At 45.5% G+C, this 14,295-nt stretch overlaps 1 protein-coding gene across 1 annotated transcript in view; it reads left to right on the top strand.

Annotated features, from left to right (window-relative positions):
* The window catches only part of PLEKHD1 (pleckstrin homology and coiled-coil domain containing D1), a 28,245-nt gene extending 14,559 nt beyond the window's left edge, over positions 1 to 13,686 (top strand). The window contains exons 7-14 of the mRNA XM_066321352.1: positions 1,810 to 1,862; positions 3,948 to 4,042; positions 4,968 to 5,061; positions 6,277 to 6,452; positions 6,931 to 7,063; positions 8,833 to 8,977; positions 10,894 to 11,043; positions 11,441 to 13,686. Coding sequence (XP_066177449.1) covers positions 1,810 to 1,862; positions 3,948 to 4,042; positions 4,968 to 5,061; positions 6,277 to 6,452; positions 6,931 to 7,063; positions 8,833 to 8,977; positions 10,894 to 11,043; positions 11,441 to 11,601 — 1,007 coding nt within the window. The 3' untranslated portion in view covers positions 11,602 to 13,686. The remainder of the gene's footprint in view (positions 1 to 1,809; positions 1,863 to 3,947; positions 4,043 to 4,967; positions 5,062 to 6,276; positions 6,453 to 6,930; positions 7,064 to 8,832; positions 8,978 to 10,893; positions 11,044 to 11,440) is intronic.
* The last annotated feature ends 609 nt before the right edge of the window (positions 13,687 to 14,295 follow it).

The raw sequence follows: 14,295 nt of genomic DNA, 5'->3' as shown, positions 1-14,295 counted from the left end.
TCAGGGCTGATCTCAGTACATGGTCTCACATGTAACAGTGATCATAACTCAAGTATCACAGCATGTTTATTCTGTCTATTATTCTGTGCATTCACACATGTGGGGTGACAGATGGGCTCGTATGTGAGGCAAGAAGAAGTGGTTCCACACCTGACAGAGGAATAACGGGATGCTGAGAGGAAAAAGAGGCTGAGAGGAGGACCTGAAGGGACAGAAACAGGAGGAAAATTAGAAACAGGAAAGTTTCATCAAAACATTATTTTGCAACCACCAGAGCAAAGGAAAGGACTTGAAGGATCCAAGAGGTCTTTGGTATGATAAAAGAAAAGGTGGTGGAGGAATAACGGAATACGCAGTTTGTGGCAAACAGGAGATATTTGGAATATAAAATATATTTTTCACTGCATTCTTTGGTCCATGACAAGAACATTCAGAGCTGGTCAATTGTCACAGTTTGTTACTTTCTTTTGACAGGAACTGTCTATTTCTATATAAGTGAGGCTTTCTATATAATGAGGCTTCTGCCTCATTAGCCTTACCTTCAATGATCTGTGTCCATCCTGTAGTCAAGCTTTGAGGTCAGGCACTGTTCCTGGAAGCAAGTCAAGGTTCTCTGGAGGAACACTAGGAATTTCTTGAATCCACACCGAGTTATCTTTCACCCAGCTGGGATCCAGGTTTCACTGTCATAGATAGATTTTACAGAAGCCCATCAAGTCCAGGGCTTGGACCCCTCAGGAAGGGCAGAAGAGGGAAGGTGGGAGAGCCTCTGTGTAATTACAATGCATCTGTGCTGGATTCTGGCCAGGAGGAAGAGGGTAAGAAAGGCAGCAGTGGTGCTCAGCAGAGCTTTGGTAGTGTAACACTATTTCTCTGGCACCAGGAGCCCTGCTCTGGGCAGGAAGTAGAGGTCTGCATTCCTCCTAGAAGTAGTAACCCTGCCAGCAGCAGCAATCTTGTCAGGTCCTCAGTACCAGGGAAGCCAGTAGCACCTCACTCACCTGAGGAAGACAGAAGTGCTACAGCCAATCTGCCCCTGCTCCTGTGGCAGAGCTGAGAGCTAAACCCAAGGCTTGACCATGAGGAGTGTTTCTGTCTGGGCTCTGTGGCTGAGGGCTGCCCAAGGCAGAGCCTCTGAGCTTGGAGCTAGCACAGCATAGGTGCACCAGGCTGCAGGGTGAGGACCAGAGCACAGCCTCTTCATCTGGGCTTGTGTGTCTTCAGTGGACAAGAGCAGCTGATGTTGAGGGGAACTGCTCTGTACAGCAGAAGTTTTGTGGCTAAGTTAGGGATTAATTTCTGGGCTCAGCTGGGACATCCCAAGGTGAAAATAGGGAGTTGGCAATGCTGTCCAGAGGGCTAAGGGGAGGATGATAGACTAGGCAGGTGAGGATGGGGCACTGAGCTGCAGGAAAACTGACTGCTGCTGCATGTTGTATCTCTGTGCACTCGCTTGACCGTTCTGTGCCTTGCTCTTTATCTGTGAAGCAGAGATAAGAATATTTTCCTGACTCAGCTAGAAGATGGTGAAGGATAGTTCAGTAACGCTCTTTAAGAACATTGAGAGGAAACTTTAGATGGAGTACAAAGCAAAATGCTTGTTTATTAGGTTATTTGGCAGAAGGGAAATTACAGAACTTCCCTTTAGTGCCATCTCAGCATTTGGAGCCTCCCAGACAGATACACACAAAAGAATAGGGAATGCTGCATTTTCAAGCTTCCAAAAAGTCAGTGTTTCTTGTTTGTAAATATCCTGAGGATATAAAATGCTTTTCTCTGTGCTTGGACTTTTTTTGTGTGCTTGCTTAGATAAACTAATGGAAGAAACGGAAGAGCTGTGTCTGCAGAGGGAGCAAAAAGAGGTGAGTTCATCACAAGCCAATTTCCCTCAATTGCCTTGTGTCAGGGCTGGGAGGCTGGGACTTGTTGGTTTGAAGGCATGTCAGCATTCAGGGAGAGAGGCTGGTGGAGGCACAGCAGCCTCCAGCCAACTTCTGGGTCCTGTGGATGAAGAAAGGAATAAGACGTGTGCCATGAGATGGATCATGGAGGTGTATCCCTGCTCCCTTTCCCTGTTACTGTCCATGCAGCAGGCTTGCCATTATGAATCCAGGAGGACCAGGGAGGAAGATCAAATTAAATTCATACTCACTAGATTGGATTACACAATTGTTATTTGGCAGATTCGGGAAGATTGTAGCAATTAAGACCTATCTCCACAGTTAGAAAGCAAGTAAACAAACATTGTTCTAGCATAGAGATACTGTTGTGAGATAAAAGGAGCACAAAAACCAATGTGGTTTGTTTTGTGGACACAACAGAGATGGGGAGAATAAAAAATGTTGCACCAGGGAAAATATCAAGAAAGCACTCCCTCAGATGTGACTGTTATACCTTAATTTACCTTAGAATAGAATGGTTTGGAAGGGACCTTAAAGATCATCTCATTCCAACCCCTCTGCCATGGGCAGGGAGGGACATCTTCCTCTAGGCCAGGTTGCTTTATCAAGTTTATAATTGCTTTTCAAACTATTCCTAACTTATAATTGCTTAATATAATAAAAGTAGCACATCCCTATATTTACTGATCCAAATCTATACTGATTTTTATAGCACCATCACAAAGCCATGGCAAGATAGCTGTGCAAAATGGTTTGTCCTATTACACTGTGGATACAGACCACCATGTTACAACTTTGCAAAGTGCCTCATGGTCTTTTCCAGTTAATCCAAAATGACTGTTCCCTCTCCTTAGAGAAAGATGGCAATGCTGACCTAGGCATATATATTTCTTGCATACATTTCTGGATTTTTCAATTTCATAAAATCCAAAAGTGGCTTGGACACTGGCTTAGGGCTAAGCTCCTTTTGCCTTTGCAGAGAGACATCTCCCCCCTCTGGTGAGGCAGCCTGCTGCACAGCCCATAGCCACAGGGAGGGAAAGGACCTTGTCTGAAGATCTTGGAACAAATCTCTGCTCTTCCAAAGCCATGCACAGTAACTCCATTGCCCACAAAGAGCAGATGAGACTGGGTTAGTCTGAAGGAGTCTGGTGCTATGAAGGACTGAAGGCAGAGCTCACTGAACTGTGTTTTAACCCTCTGGGGAGCCTGAAGGTTTCAGAGCAATATGGTGGGAAAGTAGCTTGGACTGTGCACATGCAGCATGGAGCAAGAGTCTCATTAATTTATCCAGTGCCAGTGCTGTTTTGTCACTGGCATGGGCCTGTAGCAGGAGGTCTGCACAGCAGCTGCGGCTGCAAGGTGACCTGACCAGGAGAGGGACCCTTGTTGAATTTTGGTCCTGTCTTTCTCCATTTGCAGTAGGTCTCAGTGCAACTGCTTCCTCTGGACTAGGGGAAGAGACTGTTTCACTGTGTGAAGGACAGCTTGTGGTATTTGGTGTTCTCTAAGCATGGTTTTATCAGCACAAAGATAGTGACAGGCTGATTAAACTGTGCAAAGCTGTAACTGAATCGTCTGTACTTTCCTGCCCCGGTGGGGGTGTGAAGAAAAGCTGAGCTGGCCTTTCTGAAGTATCACACTTCAGGCAGAGAAATTCTGGGGCTGCTGCATTCTGAGGCTGTCTGGCTTTTCTGTATCTGCATGTGTGGGTGCCTGAAAATAGTACATACATGTGAGTCCAGCATTCCCAGGGAGGTTTGGACTTTCTGTATATGTGTGGCTGAGCTGACCTGTGCAGGGAGCATGTCTGAGATTTCCAGGTGCTTGGTAACCTGGCTGAGACTTCTGGATGTCTGAAAAACCTCAGCCAACCTCAAATCCTTCTACTTGCCCCTGGACAAAAGTGTGGTGGAATCACACACCCTGCAGCTCTACACAGCTTGGGATAAATGCCATGTTAGAAGTCCCAGGCATTGTTAACAGGGAGTTAGCCTCTCCTAACTGTGCTGGCAGAATACAATCCTGTCTTCTCCTTTGGAGCAGGAGCTTGAGCGTCTGAACCAGATCCTGGAAGCAGAGAAGCAGCGTTTTGAAGAAGTGGTGCGGGAGCTGCGGCTGGAGCAGGAGGAGATCAGACGGTACAGCAGCAGGGGGAAGGACACAACTCCCAGACCGGGCAAAAGTACCACTGTGGTGGGGAATCAAAACAGTCTGTAAAATCCTTTGTGCAAGTAGGAAGGAGATGCTACATTGACCAAAACAGGAATGGTTATGGGCTCTTTACCTGTATTTGCTATTGCTTGTGACCAATAGAATACAGCTTAGCTGCTTCATTTTGTACTCGGGCCTCCAGCAATTTAATTTCAAAGGGCTGAGACACAAGCAACCCCCAGATTAGTTGGGGTGGCATGGCAATGGCAGGTGCAAGAGAAGATGTCAGAGAGGCAATTAGTTTAACTGACTGAGCAGCTATGTGGGGTCCAGACACCTGGATCTGGTTTTCCACCATCACCTGAATGACAATGGATGTATGATGATGTTGCCTCACCAAGACAAGTTTTGTCATTTTAAAAGTTAACCGTGGAACATATGAGCAGCAAATATACTTAGAAATAGAAGGATCCAAGTGCTTTGCCCCGAGTGTTGAAAGGGCATTTTTTGCTATTGCTCTCTTTTTATTTTTTCTTTTTTTCTCCCTCAGTAGCATCTCAGAAAAGCTAGTGTGGTTTTGCAAACCATTTTTGTTCTCATAGGCTCAGCTTAGATGTGTCTGCCCTGTCTGAGCTCTTTCAGTTGCAACCATGGCTCTGCCCTTGCTGGAGAAGCACAGTAACTGTTGGGCTGGGTTTGATGATGAGGAGGCACAGTGACGTTCCTGAACACCTGTAGTGTGTCCAAGGCAGGATGTGATGCTTCCTGGCAAACTCCTGCCTCTCCAGGACTGGCTGTGCCAACCGATGGTTGCAGGTCCTGCCCCAGGAGACCCACAGCCTGCACAGCCTGGGTGTGGTCTGTGGGGCTATTGCTCCCCTCCAATAGCTGTCACCCTTTTTGCTTCTTTAGGGAGCTGGAGCTCACAGCCCGCTCCCTTAAAGGAGTGGAGGAAGAAAAGAAAGAGTTGCGAAGCCTGACACAGTCCTTACAGAACACCCTAGAGGTGAGTGACCGCTCCTGAGTGATAGAATTTTGGCCTGAAAGCTATGCTGTCCCATGGAATGGGTCCAACATCTGCTCAAGCCAGAGTTTAAGTGCGGTGCAGATGAATAGCTTCATTTGGTAGCTGATACGAACACCAAAATCCCCTTCAGAAAAGGATGAGAAATGACACAGAGCATAACTGAACCAAGATTTTCTCAGCAGTACCAGGTGATATAGTGGTAGGACAATAGCCATAATCAGTTGTAGTTTAGGAGGGAGAGAATTTTCACCAGATGGGCAGGCAGTCAGTCAGAGAGGCTGAGGAACCTTCATCGTGGACTGTATTCAAGCTGTAAACAGCCACAGCTGACCATGTCCTGCTATGCTGACAGACTGGCTCTGAACAGCAGGCTGCACAAGAGCCTACCGGAAGGTCCCTCCCAGCCAACATGACTGTAGTCTGTGATGAGCTTTTTTTTTACTGCACCTTCTGGTGGAATTTGAAACAGCAGAGGGGCATTCTTTGTTCACAGAAGGGAGCATGATTCCCAAGGAAACGGAATCTAGGAAACAGTCTTGATATATTAAAATCCTTCCTTGCTGGTGGATTTGTGGAAAATGCCTTTTCTAAATGTATATTGTTTGTGATATTTCCACACAGTTGGCATTCTGAAGCTGCAAGGTCATCTTTAATGTTTCTGTCCAATCCTGCAAGCTTGTCCAAAAATCTGTTCCTTTGAGCTCTTCTCCTTGCCCGCACTTATGAGAAAAGCACTGGAAAGCTATGGAAATACCATTCCTGCCCTGACTGCACACTGAACGCTTTGGGGGCAAACAGCGTGATGTGTTCTATTGCCCACAGTTAGGAGTACCACAGAGGGGGTGCCTCCAGTTCCTGATAAGGAGCAAGCAGAGCAGGGAAGGCAGGGAAGCTGCCTGCATATGTGATGCACCAGGGAAGCCCAAGGCTCCAGTCCCTGAGCTGTGTCCTTACTAGCATATCGCATCAAAAGGAGCCAGCTGGTTCACCTCTTCGTAGCGAAGGCTATGGTGGAGACTTGCTCCCTATGAAGCAGGTACGAAATGAAACCCAAATTTTGTTATTCTTGTGTTTAACCTGTATTGAAGCATGTGGATGGTAAGGATGGAGGCACTTAGTAAGGGAGAACCAGGCAGGAACAGGAGTTGAAATGTTTGACTTGGCTGGTACTCACAATCTCTGTCCTCCTTCAAGGAGCTCTCTCTGGAAAAACAACAAATGCTGGAGATGCTGGAAGAAAATGAGAGCCAGGTCCCACCAACCAGCCCCAGCAAGGAGCAAAGCCCCATCTGGGGACTGCACTGCAGCCTGCGACAGATTGAAGAGAAGATGCAGCAACTTCTGCAGGAGAAACTCCTAGCAGAGAAAAGGTGAAGTAGGGAAAGAGGTCACCTCTGCTCAGGCTTAGTGGTGCTAAATGATGTGACTGTCTGCTAACTTGCTTATTGACTGCCAACACTAGACAAGTCTGGAACCTTGTGTGGTTGGAGTTACAAATCCTTCAAAGGAGACAGGGTGAGGCAGGGCAGCTGAACTTGCTCCCAATTGGGCCTGGTCCTTTCAGACCAGGACTTGGACATGTGAAGGTGTTCATGGCCTGTCCATAAGGAGTGTTTGGTCCTCCTGGGCCTCATCTGGGAGTTGAGAACGTTCCATTCAAGAGCTCTCCACCTGGCATTCTGCAGCAATGCCTATGTTATAGGAATGGAGCACACAGTGCTCCTGTTAGCATCTCTTTGCTCTGGACAAAGTCAGGTAGTTCAGCATGCCCCATCAGGAGCTCCTTTCCTTCCTGTGAGTTGTGTTGGGGTGGGAATGGTCATCTTTCTTTGCTGTGCCATGCACCAGGATGAAGGAGAATGAGGAGCGGTCTCGAGCACTGGAGGAGGAGCGGGAGTTTTACTCTTCCCAGTCGCAAGCGCTGCAGAACTCGCTCTCGGAGCTGACTGCAGAGAAACAGCAGGCAGAGAGAGACCTCAAGGTATCCCCTGCATATGTCACATATTGCTGTCCCTGGGCTCAGAGTGTCTTCCATTTTTCTCTTTCAGTTCATTCCCTATCAAGCCAAACTCTTGGTTTTATTTAGTTCTCACATTGTGGCCATGAATCTTCATTAGCTGTGCTTCATATTGCCAACTGTATCCTGGCCTGCATCCAAAGCGGAGTAGGAGGTGGGGTGAGGGAGGTGCCCTCCGCTCCACTCTGGTGAGAGCCCACCTGCACTGCTGCATCCAGCTCTGGAAGGACATCAGCCTGTTGGAGTGAGCCCGGAGGAGGACCACCAAAGTGCTTGGAGGGCTGGAGCACCTCTCCTGTGAAGACAGGCTGGGAGAGTTGGAGCTGTTTGGGCTAGGGAAGAGAAGGTCTGAGAAGGAAAATTTATAGCACTTCCAGTGCCTAAAGGTGTCTACAGGAGAGCTGGAGAGGGAATTTTTACAAGGACATATAGTGATAGAACAGGTGAGATTGGCTTCAAACTGGAAGAGGAGAGGTTTGGACTAGATATTAGAAAGAAATTACTGTGAGGGTGGTGAGGCATTGAAAAAAGTTGCTCAGAGAAGTTGTGGATATTGCATCCCTGGAAGCGTTCAGGACTGGGTTGGATGGAGCACTGAGAGACCTGGTCCAGTGAAAATTATCCCTTCCCATGGCAGAGGGGTTGGAATGAGATTATTTTCAAGGTCCCTTCCTACCCATAGCACTATGATATCATGGTAACATATGAAATTGCCATCTTATATCTGTGTAGTACTACTATTTATTTTTGTATCCTGAAGCCTGATTAATCCACTCAGCACAAGACTTTTAATTTGCTACTGTGAAAGCATAATCTATAGATGGAGGGAAGAAAAAAAAGTAAAAGAGGAAAGTAGACACAATCAAGAATAAAGATGATTTCAAAGAAATGCTAATATGGATGTTGCAGAACTGAGTAGACATCTTCCCTCCTCACTTATGCTCAGAAAACCAACCTTAAGAGTTTTAAATCTACAGTAACCTCTGCAAGAACTTGGGTTCAAAAGCAGAGGAATTCAGCTGAGGGACCAGCCCTCCTTTGTAACAGACAATACATTAATCTATGCAAAGGTAACTTGACAAAGTATGGTATTTTATTTAAATCTACATAATGTAAAGGTTATGTTAATTGGCTGTTGGACACTCAACCTCTTTATACAAATATTTTGTCAAAAAACAAAACCCAGAGTTATTCTTTTTCCTGTACCTCCAATATTTTCTTATCTTGTAACCTACTTGGCCAGACTAAAGCTAAGTTGACCTAAGCTGTGTAGTCTTTCTCACTCGCTAAACTAGTACTGTATTTCTAACTTCTCTTGTGTTTTGTTTCTGAAACTAAGCACTGTACATCCTTTTGTTGGAATTGTCTGCCTTTATCTCAGTCTGTCTCAGCTGGATTGATGTCCTTCTGTTCCTGCTCAGTTGCAAGTACTTGTGTTAGCACAAATTCGTGTGTTAAAATACCATCTCTGATTCCATATGTTTTATGCAATGGGAAGAAAACTGTGAAAAATGAAGTCAGAGTAAAGGAGAATTGCTATAATAGTCTGAACTTCAGATTCTGTCTGAAGAGATGAGAAATGACTTTATGTTGCCTTGCAATATTTCTAAGGATTTCCATCAGTGTTGTCTTTACATTTTCATCTATGGCAAGTCTGTCACAGACCTTGTGAGTTACTAGGATGTTTACTGAGAAAGAAGCTGTTTTTCAGCAATTCTTATTTTCTTCCTCAGGCTGAAGTGAAGGTACGCATGGATCTGGAGAAGAGACTGAGAGAAGCTGAGGAAGCGTTGCAGAGCTTGGAGCAAGGCTTAAACTCTCTGAATTGCAACAAGGAGAAAGAGAAGAAAATGAAAGCAGATGTCAGTAACTTGAGAAGTAAGTTAGTCATCCATCCTCTCTACTGAAGAACAAACTTAAGAGGAAATTTCTACCTAGCCTCCCAGACACAAAGAGAAGATTCCAAATTAGCAAAGCTGCACATAAATGTGATCTTCCAACTTCTTGTACCTCCATCACACCTCCCCTTTGAGGAGCCATAATGTGCTGTGCAGGTAGTTGGTGTTTTGCCCTCAAAGGAGGTTGAAATAATTCCAGCCTCTCAAAGGAGCTTGAAATTATTCCAGCCTTCTCTGTTGGGTGGAAGGCAAACCTAGAGATGAGCAAATACTTTCCAAAATGTCAAATAGGGAAGCTGTGGCAGATATAGCTGTGGCAGAGCTATAAAAAATGACTACTGACTAGGGCTGAGTTGTAAGGAGTCCTCTGATTCCCCTCAAGGCTTTATTTCTGAGCCTTGGTTACAAGAACATCACCAGTTTAAGGAGGCCCATGGTTGCTGTAGCAATGTGCTGATAAGGTAACCCAGAAGGTGAAGTTTGGATCTTTACTCAGAGCTGAATCACAGCATCAGCCCAGCACTGCAGTGCACGGGTCAGGTGTAAGACTCATGTTCCTCACAGGTTATCCCTATTCCTTTGCCTTTTTTTGGTTGGTTGTGCTGGGTCTTTTTGTGTTCTCTTGGGGGGCATTACCCCGGCATTTGGCTTGAGTCAGGCTTAGGAACTGACATTAGCAGCCTCATTTGAGTGAAATCTTGCTTGTTTTCATGCTCAAGTTATAGTGCAGGGAGAAGCGTTTATGAAGATGCTGTGTCTGTACAGTTAAGGCTTCATTTCAGTGAAGGGTGGATGTACTAGGCCAATATGGAAAAGTCAAACAGTCCTGTAATATTCTGAGCACTGTTAGGTAAATAGGGATAAATAAATGTATAAATAGTTTTCAATCTATTCACATACTTTTAAATTTTATATATTTAAATAAAACAAGTATTATTCAGTAGTTTCTTCATAAGATTTCTAAATGGAGGAAAACAGGCTTGATTCTGAACTTCAGAGTTCTACTGGCTCAGAGCCATGGTAAGAAAACAGAGCTAAAGAGAGGATGTGTTGAGCTCAGCATTCAAGTTGAGCTTCACAGGGTGTAAGTGAGTAACTGGTACTGAATGTCTCCTGATATTTCCAGCCTTAGATTTTGGGGGATGTTTTCTTCAAAAAAGTAAAAATGTACTGATGAGCAGAGCACTAGAGAAGATAAGGGACCAGCAGTGTTTCCCCTAACATTAGTCCCAGCACAGATTGCCTCAGTCCTTCCAAGTGGTTCCTGCAGCTCTGCCCTGCCCTTTATAGAAGAGTTTGGGCATACTAGCACAAGATGCCTTTGAACAGCAAGACCATAAGAGAGGAAATGGGCCAGAAAAAGCAGTTTGTGTGGCAGATCAGGGCAGAATAATGTCAGAGTGTGGACACGGGGATTTTCTTGGAGTCCATAATATATGTAACTATGTGCTAGTATTTGCTATGCTACTAAGAAATCCCTTACACCATGTGTGGCCAGGACGTGTGTCTGTGCTGGTGTTGCCAACACCTTCCTTTCCCAGTTAGACCTGACTGGTTTTAGAAGCCCTTCAAAGAAAGTATGATGAGCAAGGCTTCAGAGTTGAGAAGTTTTATCATAGTATCAAAGGCTTTTGGCAGTTTAATCATGAGCAGTTGAGAGAACTACTGATGTGCAATGGATGGCCACAGTTCTTTCTGAATGAGTATGCATTTGTTGGGAACTGGAGGTTTTTGTCACTTTGAAAATGTTCTTTCTGATGATATTCTGGAGCTTTATGGGTTGTTGTTCATCAAGGCCGTCATTACCTGGCTCAGCCCAATGAGTGCAGTCCCTTTGACAGGTTCACTGCTTGGAGTGTCTGTCCCATCAGGGTTACAGTGGTGTTCTCTCCCCAGAGTTCTTTGAGGAGTGCATCCGCAACGCTGAGCTGGAGGCCAAGATGCCTGTGATCATGAAGAACTCTGTGTACATCCACAAGGCTGCCACTCGCCGCATAAAGAGCTGCCGCTTCCGCTGCCGGAGAACCAGCGCTTCGTGGAATGACAGTGGGTGTCGGGCAGCCTTCTGCTTCATGTCCTGCAGGAGCAGATGTGGGCTGATGGGGCTGGCAGAGCAGTAAAGTCTGCAAATGTTGTTTGTGTTTCATGTTCCTTAGCAGTAGAATGGAGCCACAGTGCTACTTGGAGCTTCCCTTCCCAGAGAGCAGGCACTGAGCCTGTGTACTTGTTGCCCACTTCTTTATATGTTGAAAGTTAAATTTCTGTGACAGTCCTGAGCTCCTAAAAAAACATGCTTAAATATGACTTCATCAGAATGCCTAATCACAGACTGAGTTAGGGTCAGTCATGTTGGTCACATGGCTTGTGAACTCTAGTGAAGTTTTATCTTCAGTTTGTGTCCCTGATGGAGAGTGCTTACCTTTCTGTGCTGTTCTCGTTTCAGTGAAACAGTCCCAGTCCTTCATCTTCTCACATGCAGAAGCTGAAAACATTGAAGAGCTGAAAGAAGCAGCCAAAAGACTGAGCCGGGACCAGCGCTTTAGGAAAACTATCTATCAAATCATGAGGTCACAAAAGGATTCTGCTTCAGCGGACAAAAAGTGACTCTTCTTGGGAGGAGGCTTCTGAGATTAACCTGTCATTCAGCTCTGCAAAAGTTACAGCCTACAGGCACTGGGCTCAGAAGGGAGATTTGGCATTTGGTGGGGAAGGTGGGGGAGTTGTGTGTGGGCAATCCCTTCAGTTATTGGCTTTGCTTTAGTTTGAGTGCTCCTGCAGCCTGGCAGACCACCTCTGCTGGTCACTCCAGACCTGTTTGCTTCAGCTGCTTACATTAAGCCGTGTTTTGCCAAGATGCCACACTCGGTGTTAAAGTGAACCAGAGACCGTAGCTTAGGAAGTGCCTCTCCTTTCCTTCCCTGTCTAGTGTGTCTGCCAAACACAAGTGCTTCTGAGGAAGCCTTTAGCAGCCTATGTTCCAGTTAGTGTAATCTCCTCAGCTGAACACAGCTCACCCTGCTCTGCCTGATCCCCTCTCGGAGGAGGCTTGCTGCACACCCTCAGTCAATCAGTACTTCAGTGGAGCGCATTTCCTGAAGACTGCAGCAGTCCCAGCCTCCCAAGCACAGGCAAAAGTATCAATCACAGGGCCAAACTTTTTGTCTTGGTGCTACATCATTTCAAGCAAACAGCAACAACACAAGATGAAAACAACAGGAGGATGCTGTGCATTTGGGTCCAAGAAGGATCATGTACAGAGAAGATCTTATAGGTAACTCAATGGCATCAGTGCAAGCTGGGAGGGAGGGTTCTGTTGTTTTTGTGGTGGGCAGAACATTTTAGGGCCACCTTTGCACATTTTTTGCACTGGGACATCTAGCTGTGTCAGAACAGGGGAATATGTGCTAGGGAAGGTGTTAGCTATTGGCTGTCTATTCCTCAGTGTGAAGACTCAGTTTTGATGGCTTCCTCAACACCTCTGTAAAACGAGTTGGAGTGCAGGAGGGTGAGGACTGTCCAGCAACAAAACCCACTACCACTTCAGGCAAGCTGTCAGGGCTGTGGAAGAGGAGTACAGGAGAGGAGTCACTTTGTTGTGGAACCCCTTGCAGCCTCTCCCACCTATTTTAAGCAAGCAGTTGGCTAATAATTACCCATGCTGTAGAAACAGCACTGCCTGGTGCTTACAGAGCACAGGATAAGCACACGAGGAGTGATTGCCTGTTTTCTTCTGCATATTAATTGGTAAATAAAGAAACAGACAATACAAAGTGAATAAAGTTAGCACTAGAAGTACATTTAGGGGTTAGGGGGTGGTAAAGTGCTGATTTACTGTACCTTTCATGGCATCAGGACCCCTGGGTATTATGTATATCCAGTGACACACAGGTAGTTGCTTGCTACTGTCCCATTCAGACTGTGACAGTGTCCACTCACAGCCTTTGGCTTCTGGCCATCTACATAATTCTCTACCAGTTTACTGTTGTTCCTAGGGACAAATCAAGGATGAGGCTGGGAAGCAAGCCTTGGCTTACCAGCCAGAGGAGAAAGGTTAATGCTGGGTAGAGGAGCATCTTGTGACAGTGTAATGCTCCTGGATGGAATCACTCTAATGTGACCAAAGGAAAAGCTTTGAAAGCACAGCCTGTACTTCCCATTTCAGTCAGTTCCTGACTAGTATTCTTCTGCTGGCATTGGGAGTTTCATCCAGTCAGAGGACCCAGCTTTGAAGAATGATGTTTTTGTTATAATAGGTCATATGGTAGAAGATTGTTCCCATCCTTCCTTAGCATACCTGATCCTTCTGTGGTTTATCTACTTGTGTTTATATGCTAGAAAGCCACAAATGAATTCTCGCTCCTACAAGGCTGAAGGGCTGTGATAAAGCAATACAGAAATAGTTTTTCCCTCTATGCTGTTCCCAAATAATCTCGAGCTATTTTCCAGTTACAAGGTCTATATGAGGTGATGTTGGAAGAGACAAAGTAAGGGATAGCTAGGCAATGCATCTGTAATTCAGGCAGTTGGGAAATCACTCTGTGGCCTGTGAATACAGCATTTTTGTTCTATTACCACCAAAGCCACAATATCTGACTCTTCTAAAGTATTGTATGCAGGAGGTAGCCACATCAGGTCTTCCTTTACTGTGCATATTAACAGCAATAAGTAAATAAAAGTTCTGCTGACACTTGAATGAATTCCTGAGTGTTCTTGATGCACTGTCACCAAAATGATGTTAAATTGTCTCTGCAGGAGTTCAAACAAATCATTGTGACACTCTCATTTACTGCCAGCACAGCTCCTCTGCTTCGCTGAGTTGTGTTACGTGCTTAACATCGCCTCTCAGAAGGACTGGATGGATGTATGTAAAAAGCTTTCACTCTCGCTACCAACTTCCACTTTTAATTTGTGTATGAAGTTAAAGCAGAATGTATCACATCTGAAGTAGAAAGCTCCTACTTGCTTACCTGAAGTCAGTGAACAACTCTGTGTGTGACCAGCAAGATGTGCCCTGAGCCACCTGTGAGGAGATGCTTCCCATCAGTCATTCCCTGCTGCACAGGAATCTACTCTGTAATCTCCCTGGCAGAGTCAGCACGGAGCTGTGTCTGTGCACCACAGCATCTTAATTAAGTGACTGTCTCCTTTCAAAGGACACAGAAATTACTGATTTCAATGTTCTCTGCGTATTTTTTACACAATGCAGTAACAGGAAAATGGCTTAGGGAGCAATTCACCTCTGTTCAAATAACCTCCACTAGTAATATATCCTAGATTGCTTTCTTCTGCTGGGAAAAC

This window comes from Sylvia atricapilla, chromosome 6 (genome assembly GCF_009819655.1).
Source record: "Sylvia atricapilla isolate bSylAtr1 chromosome 6, bSylAtr1.pri, whole genome shotgun sequence".
NCBI classification, from domain to species: Eukaryota; Metazoa; Chordata; class Aves; order Passeriformes; family Sylviidae; genus Sylvia; species Sylvia atricapilla.
This window is presented reverse-complemented; position numbering and strand designations above follow the sequence as displayed.